The sequence below is a fragment of the Prionailurus viverrinus genome, chromosome B3, assembly GCF_022837055.1.
Source record: "Prionailurus viverrinus isolate Anna chromosome B3, UM_Priviv_1.0, whole genome shotgun sequence".
Lineage (NCBI taxonomy): Eukaryota > Metazoa > Chordata > Mammalia > Carnivora > Felidae > Prionailurus > Prionailurus viverrinus.
In genome coordinates this window covers 103,838,086-103,855,737 of record NC_062566.1, presented here as the reverse complement: position 1 = coordinate 103,855,737, position 17,652 = coordinate 103,838,086, and the positions used below count along the sequence as shown (strand labels likewise).

The window sequence follows — 17,652 nt, the reverse complement described above, 5'->3', positions numbered from 1 at the left end:
CTCAAATGATGAGGCCTCAAGATTTCCCCTGGATCCAGACAAAAGAGAGGAGATATTTATCGGAGAAACGCTGAACTGGATTGTTAACCCTATAGAGAGAACATGAAAGTTTCCTAAGGCAACTGACTTATTTCCTACACTTCATGGTAGCAAGCATAATGACATTCATACACCATGTGAACAAGACACATTTCCTTATACTTTGAACTAGTACTTTCATTTGAATCATAAACTCTGGGGTTTTCTTTTACATTTTAAAATGCTGAATCAGGGGCGCCTGGGTGGCTCAGTCGGTTGAGTGTCTGACTCTTGATTTCACCTCAGGTCATGACTTATGGTTCATGAGATAGAGCCCTGTGTCAGGCTCTGTGCTGACAGTGGGTGGAGCCTGCTTGGGATTCTCTCTCTCTATCCCTCCCCTGCTCATGTTCTCTCTCTCTCAAAATAAATAATACTTAAAAAATAATGCTAAATCAGCTACAGAAATTGAACTAAGTATGTGCAGTATGAAAAACCATTAATATAATGATAGTGGTTGTAGGCCACAGGGGTTTAGCATGCCTTAAGAGCCAGATTATGGACCATGGTCCTGGGAAAGTAATAATGCAAAGCAAGCCTGATTCTGTAGCATGATTAGGTTGTGTTAAAGTAGCTTAGGTCATCAGAGTTAGCCCGAGCCAACCTCAGCAAGTGCTGTTCCCTTCCAGAAGTTAAACTTTAGGGCATGAATCCACAAAGAAAAGCCCTCCTTTGTATTTTATTCATAAAATTATAAAAGCCACATTCTTGGTTTCCTCAGTCTAAAACTTCTACTAACTCTACGACTCAGTTGTTCTTACGGACATATGCCATTGTTAGGAGATATTTGGCAGAATCCAAAGTGACTTCACTTTTATTTCTATAGGAGATTAGTGTTTCCTCAATATCAAGGGGGTACTGGCACCTAACCTTGGGAATCAAGTTACCAATTACAATTCACTTTGACGATATTTGCCTGAAAAGGATTTCTGTGATTATTTCACTTTTAGTGATACGGAGAATTCTCAGGGACAATCGTGCCTTCAGCCAGTACACAGTGACCTGCGTACAAAATGTTTTTGAAAAGGCGCTGATCATATGACTGAAGACTTCTAAAGGGAGACAAGTCGCTCAACATGATAGCCAATATTTCCCAAATTTTGTTTTTTTGCCTCAAATCACTGAAAAGGACATAACTTAAGGAAAGTAATTCTTATCCAACAGAGAGAATGGATTGTTCTGATTTTTCCCTACTAGAAGAACTGAGCTTTTATTCACCTTTATTCCCCTATGCATACAGCAGGTGATAATACATGATTTGTAAATTCAACTAATGTGGTTATAGGAATGATCCAGATTACGTGTGCTTTTTTATTTTCAACATAAAAGCATCAAATCCAAGTTTCTTCCTCACTTCAAAATAAGGCTTCCAACATGGTACCTTAAATGCACACAAAAAAGACTTTTCATGATACATTAACTGCACTGCACCTGAATCTGGGCCTGGCACCTCACTTATTATTCATAAGAATGATATGAATGCAAAAGGAATCTGCAGAAGTTTGGAAAACCTCTCCCGGCTTCACCCAGCACGAAGGGAAAGGCCCCTTCATCCTGCTTCTTGGACACTGCAGACAGAAACAGTCAGTATGTAAACAAACCGGGGATAGCGTTCACGTGACCCAACACCCTGGCATGTCCTGACTGTATAAAGGAAGTGCATCATTTCACCTACACTAAAGTCACAGGTGCTAGAAATACTTGATAGGTGGCAAACAATGGTACCAACCACTTGCATTTGGCCCAGAAAGAACTACTGCATAACAGAGGAAAACATTCCGAGAGAACTCATTCTTTGATTCTGCAATTTAAAACATATATTGCAGTTAGCACTGGGAGCTTGCTATGGGAAGGTACTGAAAAAACACAAGCAGCACACACGGCCAGCTGGTATGCAGCTGGCCAAACCTGGCTAGGTAAGCCAGACTTACAGATTTTAGGATCCCTGTGGCATCTTCATGGAGCCATGTTGGGTAAACCACTTCATCGTTCAGTATGGCTTCAAAGAGGTCATCTTCGTTCTCTGCCTCAAAGGGGGCGTGACCACACAGCATCTCGTAGAGCAACACGCCCATTGCCCACCAATCTACTGCAGGTCCGTAGAGCATTTCCTGGAGGATCTGTGTGAAGAAGGCAATGTGAGAAGTGCTTTGCACATCTGATTAACAAATGTGTCCTTAAAGACTAGGGAAAATGTTGGATTAGGAAATATCAAAGTAAAAAAAAAAATGCACATTTCATGCTATCTCTAGAGACTGGTCCGTTTTCTCTGTGGTTCAATTCAGAGGACTTCTCATCCAGGTGATCAAACATTTATGGCCTGTTTCAGCCTAGGTAATGGTACGTGTGCAGATCCAAAACAGAAAGGGTGTTGGCACTGCATCCCTATAGAGGGAGGAAGATACTGGGCTCACTCACTTGCATGGGAAAGACTGAGGAACTTTATTTACTGCTGCTAAATGGGGCTGGGATCAAAGCACCAAGTAGAGACAAAGAGGAAAATAACTAGCTGTGAGCAGAGCACACTTTGTCCTCATTCAGGGCTAATGCCTAAAGCAACTACAAGGTTTACAACAACATTTTTTTTTAATTTTTTTTTTTAACGTTTATTTATTTTTGAGACAGAGAGAGACAGAGCATGAATGGGGGAGGGTCAGAGAGAGGGAGACACAGAATCCGAAACAGGCTCCAGGCTCTGAGCGGTCAGCACAGAGCGCGACGCAGGGCTCGAACTCACGGACCGTGAGATCATGACCTGAGCCGAAGTCGGACACTTAGCCGACTGAGCCACCCAGGCGCCCCTACAACAACATTTTTAATTCAAATTGTTATTTATAGGAACCGAGGGCATTTTCTGCCATCATTCACCCAATGAGGCATAAGGGAGTGTGGAGGCATCAGCTTGCAATGCGCCCCCAGAGCCACAGCACGCAAGAGCAGCCCGTGGCATCTCTGCTCAGGATTTCCAAAGCCGTACTCACCTCTGGAGCAATATAATCGGGTGTGCCACAGAAGGTTGCTGTGGTGACTCCGTTACAAATCCCCTCCTTGCACATCCCAAAGTCCGCCAGTTTACAGTGACCCTCGTGGTCCAACAGGACGTTGTCCAGTTTGAGATCTCTGAAAGAAACAAAGAGCAGCGTGCTCTAGGGCAGCCGGGCCCCAAACCTGGGCAGGCTGGCTCATGGGGTGGGCGATCAGACCACACCAAGCAAGCTTTCTGCATACATTTCAAAGGGAACCAACGTCTTTGGGTTATCTTAGAAAAAACTTGAGACCAACTCTGAAAATTTGCCTCAGGGCTCCTAGACGATGGTCCCATATGAATAGGCTACCCACATATAAAAACCTAGGCGTGATGGTGTCCCCTCACCGGGGCATCTTCACAGCAGGCACAGGACTGTCATTCTGGAGCTTCACACCCACAGTGGGCTGTGTCAGGGTGCTCATGGCTCTATGTACCTATCTGTGCTCTGGGAATCAAGTTGTGTTGGCCTGTGTGGCCCGAGGGACAGACTGGTCTCTGTCCAGCCCAGGATCACCTTTCGGCTCAGAGGAGATCGGTGATGACAGAACTGGCATGACCAGTTTCCAGGCTGTGCCCTGGGAGCTGATACTGTGACCACATAGGTCTTACAGAGAGAGGTCACTGGAGATACCCAGGAATGAAAACAAAGTCCTGTTTTCTAGGAATCCCCGATAAATGAGGTTAAAGCAGCAGAGTTTTCCTGGCACAGATCAGTGGGAACGCAGACCAGACCTTCTCTCTGCTCACCTGCTCCTGGCAGCAATCTCCCTGGGCACAAGCTGTGTAAGCACACAGCTGCCCACTTCAGGAAAGGAAGCCTTTTCTGCCTCTAAACCAAATCTGGCCTTCTCCATGCAAAACCCTACTTTCCAACAAGCAACTGTTTTCAGTAGGCTGTGATCAGTGGAGATGTTTTCCTTCCCCATAGTCACCACACAATATGAGCAAGACGTATTTTTTTTAATGTTTGTTTATTTTTGAGCAAGAGACAGAGACAGAGTGCGAGTCTGGGAGGGGCAGAGAGAGAGGGAGACACAGAATCCAAAGCAGGCTCCAGGCTCTGAGCTGTCAGCACAGAGCCTGATGTGGGTTTCAAATCCACGACCATGAGATCACGACCTGAGCAGAAGTGGGACACTTAACCGACTTGGGCACCTCAAGCAAGACATATCTGAAGGTGGAATCACGAGGTGCAGGGTGGCAGGTGGGATGACTGTGGTCCTGTACATGGGAGGAAGGTCACGGCCAAGAGTATGGTCTCTCTCAGCTGTTCTTCCAGGAGTGGTTTCAGACTCTAGGCCCTATCAGTGCCTGGTCGTGTGGCTCCTCTCAGCCAGATGGCACACATTAGAAGTGGCCAAGGTTAGGGGCTTGTGGGTGGCTCAGTTAAGTGTCCGACTTTGGTTCAGGTCATCCTCTCACATGTTGTGGGTTCGAGCCCCGCATCAGTCTCTGTGCTGACAGCTCAGAGCCTGGAGCCTGCTTCGGATTCTGTGTCTCCTTCTCTCTCTGCCCCTCCCCCGCTCATACTCTCTCTCAAAAATAAATAATAAAAACATTTTTAAAAATTAAAAAAAAAAAAGAAGTGGCCAAGGTTAGAGATCACAGTCGGCTGCCCCAGGGGAGAGCAAGCCCGTGGGGGATCAGAGCTTGGGGGCGAACACTTTCAGCACCAGGTTCTAGCCCAGTCATCCAGGCCCCTGTGGACCTGTGCCTACAGCATGCTCTCTCACTGCCAAACAAGGTTACTGGGTTTCTGAATTCTCCTAAAGCTGTTATGCCTGCTAAGGACTCATAAAGGATTTTGTTTGGTAACAGAAACAAGTGCTAACAGAAACCCACAACGGTCTAGAGCACCGACCTTTGATTGCTCAAGAGAGCTTGTGACTAACATCCCAGGTAAGAGGTTTAATTGCTTATTACTCAGTTGCTGTCATGGGCAGCAGGAATCATTCAGGGAGAGACAAGTGCTTGCAATCAGTTCTGTAAGCTGCCCATCACAATGCCCTCTGCAGAAGTCCAGAACGCAGCCTCACTGCTCAGAAGACAGAACTGACAGCACAGTGCATCCCTGCCACAGAATGCCGGAGGCCACAGAGGCAGGTTATACTTCAATCCTGACTTTTCAGTCTAATTCTAGGCCTTCTTTAGAGCTGTACAAGCCCTGAGAGAAACGCCATTGCTTGTTTTACACCAGGTGCTACTTAATAGACAAAACTCCCAAACTGGGATTCCAAGGGCGTTCAATTAAGAGCATAATATAATCCCAGGTTATTAGTTCTGCCCTCAGCCTAAATATCTCACACCTTCTCTGTAAGTTCTGTCCTGATATCCCCAGAGAGTAAACTCTGCCCCCAGAGTACCCAGTTAGTTCCTGCTCCTATAACGGCATGCCCTGCACTGTATTCCAGAAGGCTCGGTCTGTGTACCTGTCTCCCCCTTAGCTGGGGCTAAGCCTTACTCCTCCCTAGCTCCAGCTTGGTCATGGAAGAAGACGCTGACCAAAGACATAAACAGAAGCATGTCAGACAGACAGCAGTGAGCTTCCCTAGCCAGCTCAGTGCCTGTCTTATTTTCAGGGGAAGAAAGGAAGCTTCATAAACCTCACTGGGATCCTTGTTCTAAGGTAATTAAACTTATAAAAAGTGATGTGCTTTATCCCTTAGAGACAGATTCCAGAGGGAGGAGAAGAAGAATCCTGAAATGTGAGTTCAAATTCTTTGCTTTGGTGAAGCTGGAGAAGGGAAACTACTTTAGGAAAGACGATTATAAAGCAGAGAGGACCCAGTCATAATACTTTTCCATGGCTTGCAGCCAGATGACAGAGTAAAACATTGACAGAGTTAGTCAAACAGATTCAAAGGTTACAGAGCCATTCATGGACACGGTCAGCTTCCATTTTAAGGGTAATCATGATCTTCACTTAAAAAAAAAAGAAAAAATGGGGCACCTGGGTGGCACACTTGGTTAAGCATCCGACTCTTGATTTCAGCTCAAGTCATGATCTCGCTGTTCATGAGTTTGAGCCCCACATCGGCTTCAGTGCTGACAGTGTGGAGCCTGCTTAGGATTCTCTGTCTCCCTCTCTCTGTCCCTCTCTTACTCATGCTGTCTCTCCCTCAAAATAAAATAACACTTAAAAAAAAAAAAGATGGTAAAGAAAAAAAAAAAAGCAAAAGCAAAAAAAGTCATTGTATGACTTCTGACTTTGAAATATGCAAAGGTCAGTTTTTGGCTTTGAAGTTCCTTAGCCTCCAATGCCAACATGTAACTCAACAGCCAAACTTAACAAGGCTACACAATGAAGATTACAAGTTCATACAGGGCAGAGGCTCAGATCCCAAAGTGCCAAATACCCAATTACCGGCTCATCCTTCATTAGGTCACTAGCACCGGTATTTAATAGCTGTAACTTTTGTCACACAAGCATAGAAGGGTAGAAAGAGTTACTTTATGCATTGTTGTTGCTGCATAATCAGGGTTACTTTAAAATGCCCACAGTGGTTTCAGAGAAGCATCCCAAGTGGTTGAGGACAAAGGAAATTCAGAAATTGTATTTATTTTGTTTCCACCATGAGCTATTCTGAGAGTCATAAAACAGAATGACATGAGTCTTTCTGCTTAGATCACCGGAATCCGTGACTCTTCCAAAAGAAATAAAGGAAGGTGAGTTGTGAGCTGGCTCCTTGAACAAGAATGACTCTAAGAGGCTATTCAGTAACTATTTTTAATCTATTAAAAAATTTTTTTTATCATGGAAAATTTCAAATCTATACAAAAGTACAGAGACTAATATAACAATCCCTGTAGTGGTCACAAAGCATAAGTGCTATCAATGCATGTCCCATCTTGTTTTGTGTATACATTTACTCCATTCCTGATCCATCTTTTTTCAGATTTTGAAGCAAATCCAAGACATAAAACCATCTCATCTGTAAATATTTTAATATCTTAATCTGAAAGATAGTAATTCTTTAATGAAATACAACATTGATATTGGTTATTAAAAATATACAGTCAATATACTATTCAAGGTATACTGCTTTTTCTCTGCTCATTTGAGTTATGTGTGTGCATGTCCGTATAACCTGAAAAAAGCTTCTGTAGAGCACAATAGTATGACAGTAGCTAATTCAGCTACACTAAATGTTCACCAGATGCTAAGTGCTTTAGCCATATTATCTTATTTTAATCCTGAACAAACCCTGTGAACGAGGATCTCAGCAACATTATTTAGTTACCCAGGGGTAAATCCAGGATTCTCAGTTCTGCTCACCTCCTTCCAAAGCATGGCCTCATAACCCACTACAGTGGGCAAACACTCTTTTATATACTGGCATTGCATTGCTGGCTAATCCCCCTAGTAGATTATTTCCTGAGAAGACTTCCCCAATTGCAACAAGAACTGTGTGAGAATCAATAAGTATCCCAAAAAATGAATTATGGCAAAGGGACATTTTTGTGCACATCACTATGAAATGCATCGTCAAAATTTTGCCAAAAAAATTTTTTTGCTTTGTTTTTTAGTGTGTGCATGGAGAAGGAGTTCAATGAATTTTTTCCAATCCTTGCATGTACAGGAATAGGGGAGTGCACAGCAAATGTGTCTCTAGTGGTCAAATATTCTGAAGATCATTCACTGCTCTCTTCCAAGGAAGAGAAGCTGGTACATGGATAAGGGTGAAGAGGTGGCCGAAAAGAATAAATTTAATATTATGATCATAATTTCACAACAAAACCATTTAGGACTGGCTTGTATTTTGAGTGTCTGGGTTTATATAAAACTTGTAATTTTTTTTTCAAGGCAAGACTGATTGTGTTAAATTGGTAAAAGAATGTTGAAAGGTCACTGAAACAGCAAAAGCCTAAAATCTCATTGTATCATCAGTTAGATAGGAGTGCCATTCACGTATTACCTAACATAAGATGTTTAGCCATTCATCCACCCAACAAATCTTAGAGTACCATCTATGAATCACACAATATGCAAGGGGCTCAGAAGCCTGAATGAGACAGGAAACGGCAGGAGCCTGCCAAGGCAGGGGCCAGTAAAAATTCCAGTCATTAGCCCAAGGAGAAAGAGAAACCATTGAAAGGTCACACACAGGGATGGATAGCATTAACTTGTGATCGTACAATGAGCCTCCAGCTACAATGTGGACAACAGATCAGTGGGGGAGGAGAGAACATGAGGAAACTAGTTGGGAAGCAACTGAAGTGTTCAGAAAAGAAAAGATGGTGGCCTGGAGCAGGGTGTGGCAGGAAGGCAAAGGGAACTAGATGGACCCAAAGCTAATAGGGGGGAAAAGTAATGGGATTCAGTAATGGAAGGATATAGACAGTGAAAGGGAAGAAGGCGTGAGCATGTTCTGGCTCACAGGATTTATTTTGGACATATTGAGCTATTTTTTAGGCATCCAAGTGGAGACGTTTAGAGGCAGCTGAATATACATGGCTAGAACTCAGAGGCTGGGCAGGAGATACAAATTTCAGAGTCATTAGCTGGGTGTGGATGAGTTCACCTGGGGAGAGGGAATGGAATGGGAAGAAGGCAGCTGGGGAACCGAGCCCTGCGAAGAGTATCCTGAGGATAAGGCCCCTGATCTTTTTCACACTGGGACCACAAATACTGCTCATAATTTATCAGCCAGAGTGGGTAGCATAGTTGAGTACCCAGGGAAGCAAGGGCCCCTCTTTTGCCTCTTAGGTGGGGCATCCCTAGTCTTGTCAAGGTTTAAAAGGATCAGAAAATATTAACCTTTTACATTCAGAATCATCTAATGGGTTCTCTCTGGTTTTAACCCTCAACCTCTGCTACATGATGTGGTGCTTTTGTGAGCATAAACTTAAGTGTTCTATTTTAGGAAAATGTTCATTGCTTCATCTTGCAGGATACCAAAAATTTGGAAATAGGCCAAATTATTAATTCATAGGGGAATGGCTAAACAACTTACGGTATATACACGACAGAATTTTACGGGAGCTGATAAAATTTTATAAAAGATGAAAAATGGGAAATTTTTATGACAGAAGTTTTATCTTTTGAAAATTACTTCTTTTGTGATTATAAAATCATTTTCATCATATAAAATTTGATCATTCCTGAAAAATTATGGGGAAAACGATGACAGGCTCACAGTCTTCAAATCTTTTCTTCCCAATGCGACACTAATACATATTATGAGAAACTTGCTTTTCTTACCTAACAAATATTTTGGACATATTTCTATATAGATCTACCTCATTCTCTGTAATGGTTACCTAAAATTCCGTTAGAAAGGTGTATCATAATTTAAATAGTCCCCCGTCCATGAACATTTAGATGGTTTTTAATTTTTTGCAACTTCAAGCCAGAGGGTAATGAACATTACTTGCACACTTGTAGGAGGGGTTACTTGGGTTTAAGAAATAAAAATGCTGTGTCAAAGGATATAAATGTTTAAAATGAAAACAGAAGTTGAACAATTGCTGAAAAAGTTTGCATCAATTCATACTCCCACCAATAGTGTATGAGAACATCCATTTGGCTTCCTTACTCAAGTAAGACATAATCATCCTTAGGTCTTTGCCAATTTGCCAGGGAAAATGATCTCATTGTTTTAACTTCATTTCTTACGAATGAGATTAAGCTTTTAAAAACATGTTTAATGACCATTGGTATTTCTTCTGTCGCCTTTTCACATTTTTTACCCGTTTTAAAGTTTGAGTTATCTTTTTGATTATTATTATTTTTATTTGAGAGAGAAAGTGTGCATACAAGGTGGGGAGAAGGGCAGAGTGAAGGAGAATCTCAAGCAGGCTCCACACTCAGTGTGGAGCCCAGTGTGGTGCTCGAATCCCACAGCCTGGGATCATGACCTGAGCCAAAATTAAGAAGCAGATGTTCAACCAACAGAGCCAACGAGGCACCCCTGATTATTTTTTAGAAGCTTATTACATATTATGGATAGTAGTGATTTGTTACATTGTTTGCAAATGTTATTGCCCAATTTGTTTTTAAGTTTTATTTACGTAACTTTCATATTTTTGTCCGGTCAAATCTCTCAATCGTTCCTCTATGGCTGCTGTATTTCATGACTTATTTATAGGCTGATACAATTCCAGGTGGAAAAGCAGGATACAAAGATTGTATTTTCAATATTCTCTCTTTTTTAATGTTTTGGGTTTTTTTTTTTGTTTTGTTTTTTGAGAGGGAGAGAGGGAGAGAGGCAGAGTGCGAGCTGGGAGGGGCATAGGGAGGAGACACAGAATATGAAGCAGGCTTCAGGCTCTGAGCTGTCAGCACAGAGCCTGACATGGGGCTCAAACCCACAAACTGTGAGGTCATGACCTGAACCGAAGTCAGACGCTTAACCAACTGAGCCACCCAGGCGCCCCTCAATATTCTCTCAATTACAGTTGTTCAGAGGATAGAAAGAAGGAAGCAAAACAAGAGGGAAGAAGGAGAGATGGGAAAAGATAAGAGAGAAGGAGAAAAGTCTATTTCTGGGTGCTATGTTTATAAATTATTTTTCTTTTCTTTGTGCTAACTTTCTTATGGGAATCATGTATCATTTTGATAACCAGGAAGAAATTATTAAGATATATGTCCACATGTTTTGGCTTTAATTCTTTTCTTTGGTTTCTGTGCCATTTATTGCTATAATTCCCAAGGAAGATATGTAGGGAACATAAACCACTGATAGAAATGGAAAGGATTTCTTTTGGAATGCAGGCTGCAAGGGCATGTTGGAAAAAAACCAAATCAACTTACTTGCTTACAGATCCTGACAGAAGTCGGAAGCTCAACCGACTGAGCCACCCATGTGCCCTGCAACATCCCTAATTATTAAATGAAGTCCCATACCATTTCTCCTCATGAAGTTTTGTGGGGCTGATCCATGAGAACAAATTAAGAACAAATACGTAGGAGCACCTGGGTGGCCCAGTCAGCTAAGCATCCCACTCTTAATTTCGGCTCAGGTCATGATCTCATGCTTCCGGAGATTGAGCCCCGTGCAGGGGCTCTGTGCTGACAGCACGGGACCTGCTTGGGATTCTCTCTCTCCCTCTCCCTAGCTTGCATGTTCTCTCTCTCTCTCAATAAATAAATAAACTTTCAAAAAAAAAAGAAAAAGAACAAATATGGGAAACATGAACATACATTATCATGAGGCTGAATGTAAAATGACTCATTTTCTAATGAATACAGAAAATCAGAAAACAATTTCCAACTCCGAAAGTATTACCAAATCTCCTCTGAGGCTCCTCCTACCCTTTCGTATTTCTCCCAACAGCTACTTGAGGTGGGAAATAATCATAAAAATGACCCTGTGCAAGTCTGGCTATTACACACCCTTTAAAACAGGGCCAGGGACTCACAAACTAATCCCCCCAGGTCAGGTGTTGGTCTCCATCCAGTTCTGGTATTGGATGCACTTGATATGCAGGCAACATGTTTCCACCTTCACCACTGTTTATATACAAGACCGATTTAACCTGAGCAAAGGGACCAAGAGATTTCCCCTTGCCATGTCTTATGGTTGGAAAACACGTACAAAGAAAACACTCATTGCCTCTCTGGACAAATGAAAGAGGCAATGAGTTTGATTAACGTCTACAGTGTGCAGATCATACATCTCTCTGGGGGCCATCAAATAAATGAGCCATCATGCTGACAGTTGAGCCTTCTCTCTAAATTTTTTCATTCCTAACATCACCCCTCCCCCTCCCAGGAGGGCTGAAATTCTCTAGCTGAAGTGGCACAAGTTTATTTAGTAGCTCCTTACAGTATTTTTATTTTATAGTTGCCAAGAAAACCTCTCTCACTGACTCTCCTTGCCAAAATGCTTCCTGCGTGATACCTGGCTGTGTTTGGCATGCACACAGATGCCCTCCGCGAGGGGAAGCAGGGAGGCAGAATGGAGGGCTTCCTATAAAGACACCACGGAGATGACAGACCCTTGGTGGCTAGGGGTCTCATGACCATTGGGCCTAGCTCCGACAACACAGAAAAGATGCTGGGGCAAAAGAGACACCTGCGGTTGATAGGCTAGTGGGGGATAAGGTGGTCAACATACTGAATTCTGCTCGGCTCCCCAGGCTTCCCCAGTGCAGAGAGGTGGGTGCAGCTGACCCATGGGAAATTACTTTCCAGGGCACCTTTGCTTCTCAGCCATAGAAATGCAACAAAGAAATGGATCAGAGAGTCACAGGGATCCTGAGAGCCTGCAAACTAGGGACAGGATAGTCGTGGAGGAGCCCTCTGCCTGCAAAGAGGACGCGTTAAGGAAGGTAAAGGAAGGAAAGATTTCGCAAGAGGAAGAGTCAGAACACGGTAGCCTCTTAACCAATGTGATCTCAATGATAATTGGGGCAGCTGTGGAGTGGGGATGGGCAGGGGCAGATGGATCCTACGAGGCTTATGGTGGACACGTGGCACCAATACCAACGAACAGGTTGACAGAATGAAATTCTGTTAAACGTTAGAGGGCACACAGTGCTAGGTAAGCGTTGGCCACTGTTGTCACCACTACTGTCGCCAGTAAGTGGATAAATGTTGTGGCTGTCACCCTTGAAAGATCAGCCAGACAACTGAGGCATCAGTGCGAATACACTAGCAAGTGAAGGGACGATGAGACATCTTAGCCCGTCTAGCTGTGGCTGGTTCCCTCTATGGAAACCCAGGGCTCTTCAGACTTGGGGGTACTAGACTCTGCCAGCGGTGAGGCCAGTTCCCTGAACACATTTTGTTGAGAGAAAACAGCGTGTGAGAGGGAACGTGGATACCGCGGGGTGGGGGCAAGTGGAGGGAGGTGGGGTGATGAGGAATGCTTTACAACAGGAAGGAGTGCAGTTTATAGCACCGACCTCAGGAAGGGATATTCAAGCTGCTTTTGGCAACTGGCTAAACACAAACCTTTGCCAGTATTAGTAATGCCTTACGCAATATCAAAGGGGAGGGGAGACAGACTTCTGACTTGAACCAGAACTTTTGGCCACATCAGCAGGTCTCATTCGGTTACCTGCTGTCTCCATCAGAGATTAAACCTGAGCCATTTAAACGGAAGTCTCAAAAACCCAAGAAGGCACCTACGGTTTCAGAACCACTCCCAGGCCCTTGGAATTAAATGCGAACCTCACATGTTAGTTCTGGGTTATAGTTGGTATCACTTTGTTCTCTGTGTTTTGCATAAAGCCTTGTTTTCTCCAAAGTGATTACAGCCTCCAAGGGTAGGCCTGGAATATTTCTTAAGTCATTTCCAGTGTACTGATCACAGGCTAGATATATGACAGCAACACACATCTCAGTCCCTTTCCAGGGATTTACAGATCTCCTCCTAATGCTGGGCATATCACAGCAAAGTGTGCAGAAGACATCAAATTTACCCCTAAGAAGTTTCCTTTTGAAGAACTCGCTGCTACTTCCTGAGCACCCGCCCATGCTGTGTCCAGCACTTAGCCTTGCAAGACATTCCCAAGACATTCATTTCCCAAGACATTCATTTTGTTGAGTAATCCATTTGAGTAAATGCGCAGCCATCGCCATCGGCCAAAGACTATTTCCAATTTTATGTAATAGTATCCTTAATAAAAGTAATCTCTGAAATGCAAACATCATTATAACTTCCTAAGATCTTAAAGGTAAACAATTCACAAATCAGGGAGAAAATTATTTTTTGGGCCTGTGTGTCTTATTTTTAGCTTAGAAAGTATCATCAAACCGGTAAACAAAAGGAACTGATAAAGAGACCTTTTGAGAGACTAACCTTCTTGCCTAAATGTTGGACAAATCTTGATCCAATAAATAATGGTTACTTCAGTTTGGTCAATTTCTCAGCACCTCAGTTCTTCTGTTAAAACATTAAAGTGGCAAGGTGATAGACTTTAATCTAGTCACTAACCCTGGATTTCGCTCCACAAGTGACCTGTGTGGCAACACTTTATGCCCATATGTACATTACGGAGGCAATTAAAGATCTTTTGCAAATATAAGGTTTCATATACCATTAATAGTGGGGTATATTTTACATTTCCTAGAGAACTGGAGTCCATGCCGATAAGCTTATCTGTGATCAGTTCTGGAACACAGCAAATTCAGACTAGTAGCCAAGCATGGAGTCCTCACACACATGGACAGATAGAGGCCAAGGGCAAATTCTCAGCTGTCCTCTTAGGGAGCGAGATAGCTCCCCTATGCCTCCCTCACTCTGCTTCCTTCCCTAACTCCCACATGGTTATTCAACCAACCTCTGTCTGTCTGATTCCAAAAGGCAGTATAATGGAAGGTTAAGGGTATAGATTCTGGAGCCAGGCTGCCTGGGCTTGAGTCTTGGCCCTGCTATTTACCATTTGTGTGATCTTGGGCAAGTTACTTAACCACTCTATATTTGGTCCTCTTCATGAAATGCAGATAACCACAGTGCCTGCCTCACGAGAATGCAGCTATTTAATGTGAATTGTTTAGAACAGTGCCTGATTGTATTAAGTACTATGGAAGCCTGAACTATTATTTCCTCATCAGCAAAAACGAGAACACATATGCGGCCTATTCCTTGAGATTTTTGTTAAGAATCAAAACTGATGGTAGACACAAACTTTGAAAATACTAAGTAACATTGGAAATTTAGGAGTTTGGGACAGGTGGGCCTATTATATTATAAAGTGACACATCTGGCTTATAAACTGCTCTGTGGGTGATAGATAGAGCAAGGAGCCAAAGGGAGTTTCTCATACAGTGCCAGGGCCTGGCACTAGCAATGGGCAAAATGTCTCAAGAACTGGTTAAGCTCCATCAGCCACAATACCTTTGTCTACTTTATCCGTCTTTGCTGAGGCCAAATTCTGAAGCATTAAGATACAGAAATTAAGCATTCATCTATCGACGGGCACTTGGGTTGTTTTTCATATCTCGGCTACTGTAAATAATGCTGCAATACACATAGGGGGTACATATTTCTTTTTGAATTAAGTGTTTTCACTTTCTTTGGGTAACTAGTAGTGAAATTACTGGGTCATATGGTAAGTTTTTGAGGAATTTAAGAAACAAAACAAAGGAAAAAAGAGACAAACAAAAAAACAGACTCTTAAATATAGGGAACAAATTGGTGATTGCCAGAGGGGAGGTGGGTGTGGGGATCGGTGAAGTAGATAAAGGGGATTAAGAGTACATTTATCTTGATGAGCACTGAGAAATGCATAGAATTGTAAATTATATTGTGCACCTGAAATTAATATAACACTGTATATTGATAATACTTGAATTAAAAATGAAAAGATACAGGAATTGATCTCGGTTCACTACCGACAGCCCTGCTCAGTGCAATGAAAAAAGGCTGGTTCAAGTTGAGGTTCATCCAGTTCCATCCCAGTCTGTCAAATGCATGAATGACCCATTCTTCTAAGCAGAAGAAGCCGAAAGAGGAACTGTGATTCTCTAGAAATAAAACAGAACTCCCAAGAAGTGGCATGCTATCTGTACCTCATAATGCAGTCAAAACTGAACTGGCACAGCCAGTCTTTGTTTTCCACCCTCTCCCTGCCTAATGATTTAGGACATAAACCCAACAGTGGATTCTGGTCTCATCCATTCAGTGATGTGATAAGACCCAGATTCTGCAAAGTTACTTTGGGGAGAAGTCATTTCCAGTTTTTCACTCTTACAAACAATGCTGTGATAATTGAAGGTATCTTTTTAACATGTCCAAACCTACTAATATTTTTTATCATGCGTATCCACAAATGAGCAGTCAACTCCAGGTACCATGCTCACGTTTAAGAACCTCTGTTAAGGCCACTGCATTGGTGTTTGCCTTCTTTCACCACAGGAAGCCAACAAAGATTATGGGTATTCAAACTAGCAGGCAGGCAGAGAGCACAAATTCCAAAAGCCTGGAATTACTGTTATTTTAGGTTATTTAAGTTACTGTTATTTTAGAAATGTGATCTCCAGGAGGAGAAGTGCCTCCTGGTTTTCATTTTTCCGTCTTTGTATTTTTGAATTCCCTTTGCACATAGTAGGCCCCTAATGAATGGCTGTTCGTCTGAACGGCAAGCCCTTCTCTGCCCTCTAGTCCTGGTCTGGTTCTGAGACCCCAGCGAGGCTGGATTAAAGAGGATGTGGAGGACTGTTAGGCAACTGGGTGGATTCGGGTTTGTGCTGGGCCTCTGGCACCAATCCAGGACCTCTGACGCCAACAGGAAGCTGTCAGTACCTGCTGGAGTCCTGTCTCAGGGATGACCTAGGAGGACCAGGTCAGCACCCCAGGAAACTCTGGCTCTGAACACACTCTCGAGTACACGCTATTCCAGGCATTAATCCTTCTAGACAAGTCCTGAGATACCAAGAGATACCAGAAATGAAAATGTGCCCTGCTTAGTGACTGCCTGTTCGTGTTTGGCTTACAGGTGAGAGCAACCTTTGTTTCTATAAAAGAAGGATATTAAAAATTCCGTCAACTGCCTAAACAGGATTTACGTGAATTTAACTGGCTACTGTAGGACACAGAGAACCTTGCAGTGGCTTCTGTCATTAAGACAATGACCGTGAACAGAGAGCACAGGAGGTCAGGCAGGCTGGCTGAATGCAGCTGGGTAGTGGGGGTGGAGACGTGGTGGGGGGGGTCAGTGAGCAAGCTAGTGTCTCGGTGCACCTGGAACCTTCTGACAGACACACATCCTTCCCTCTCTCCAGAGGCATCATGGGGACTCGAGTGGGACAAGCTGGAATGCTGGTTTTACCTGGTACACTGTCCGGTCAATTAGTCAAGGGGCAAGAAAACTTTTCCTGAGCCAGAAAGCAGAGCTTCGAGACTCAGCTTTGTCACCTTGCTGGGTCTCAGTTTCTTCACCTGTAAATGATGGGATGGTACTGGATGACATGCCTTCCCCACTTCTCCGACGGGCAGTCAATCACTAAGAACTGACAATTACGCCTCCTGATTGTATTCAAAGCCAGACACCTTCTCTCCACCACACTGCATGGCCTCCATGCAGCCCCATCATTTCCCACCTGCATCGCTGCATCTCCTAACCGGTCTCACTACCTTCACTCTCCTCCCCTCTTCATGCTGGGCCAGTTGTTTTTCTGAAATTCAATTCTTGAATGTTTGACCCTCTAAGAGGCCCTGCCCAACTTTATCGGCCATAAGGCTCTACGGTGGGGTCTCTGTCTGCCCTGCAGCCTTATTTTCTCCCCCAGCGCTCTCCCCTGCTTCACATCCTCACGCACTCCAGGCACCCAACGCCGAGAGGTGTACCTCTCCCCCACCCGCGTATATGCTGTTGTGCCCTTGGATGGGCACTCACTCATAAACCGCCACTGGCCTGCAATGAAGCAGAAAATGATTGAATCACAGTGAATAAATGGGGGAAGAAGAAAAATTAAGAGTAAGCGCTTGGAAACTTTTATAACTACCTGACAGCAATTTTATGTCTGTTGAATCTAATAATAAAAATCTGGGCTCCTATTTCATGTCTTTTTAAAATTTTATTTTTCTAGTAATTGACTTTTATTACGTTTTATAAAAATATCGGTCCTAAATGGGTTGAAAAGGGAAAAACACAAC

At 43.3% G+C, this 17,652-nt stretch overlaps 1 protein-coding gene across 2 annotated transcripts in view; it reads right to left on the bottom strand.

Moving 5' to 3' along the window:
* Nucleotides 1-17,652, bottom strand: part of PRKCH (protein kinase C eta) — a 232,515-nt gene that overhangs the window by 26,820 nt on the left and 188,043 nt on the right. For both annotated transcript variants that reach the window (XM_047861891.1, XM_047861892.1), the window contains exons 11-12: nt 3,060-3,198; nt 2,010-2,198 (exon numbers count right to left, since the gene is read on the bottom strand). In XM_047861891.1, the coding sequence (XP_047717847.1) occupies nt 2,010-2,198; nt 3,060-3,198 (328 nt within the window). The remainder of the gene's footprint in view (nt 1-2,009; nt 2,199-3,059; nt 3,199-17,652) is intronic.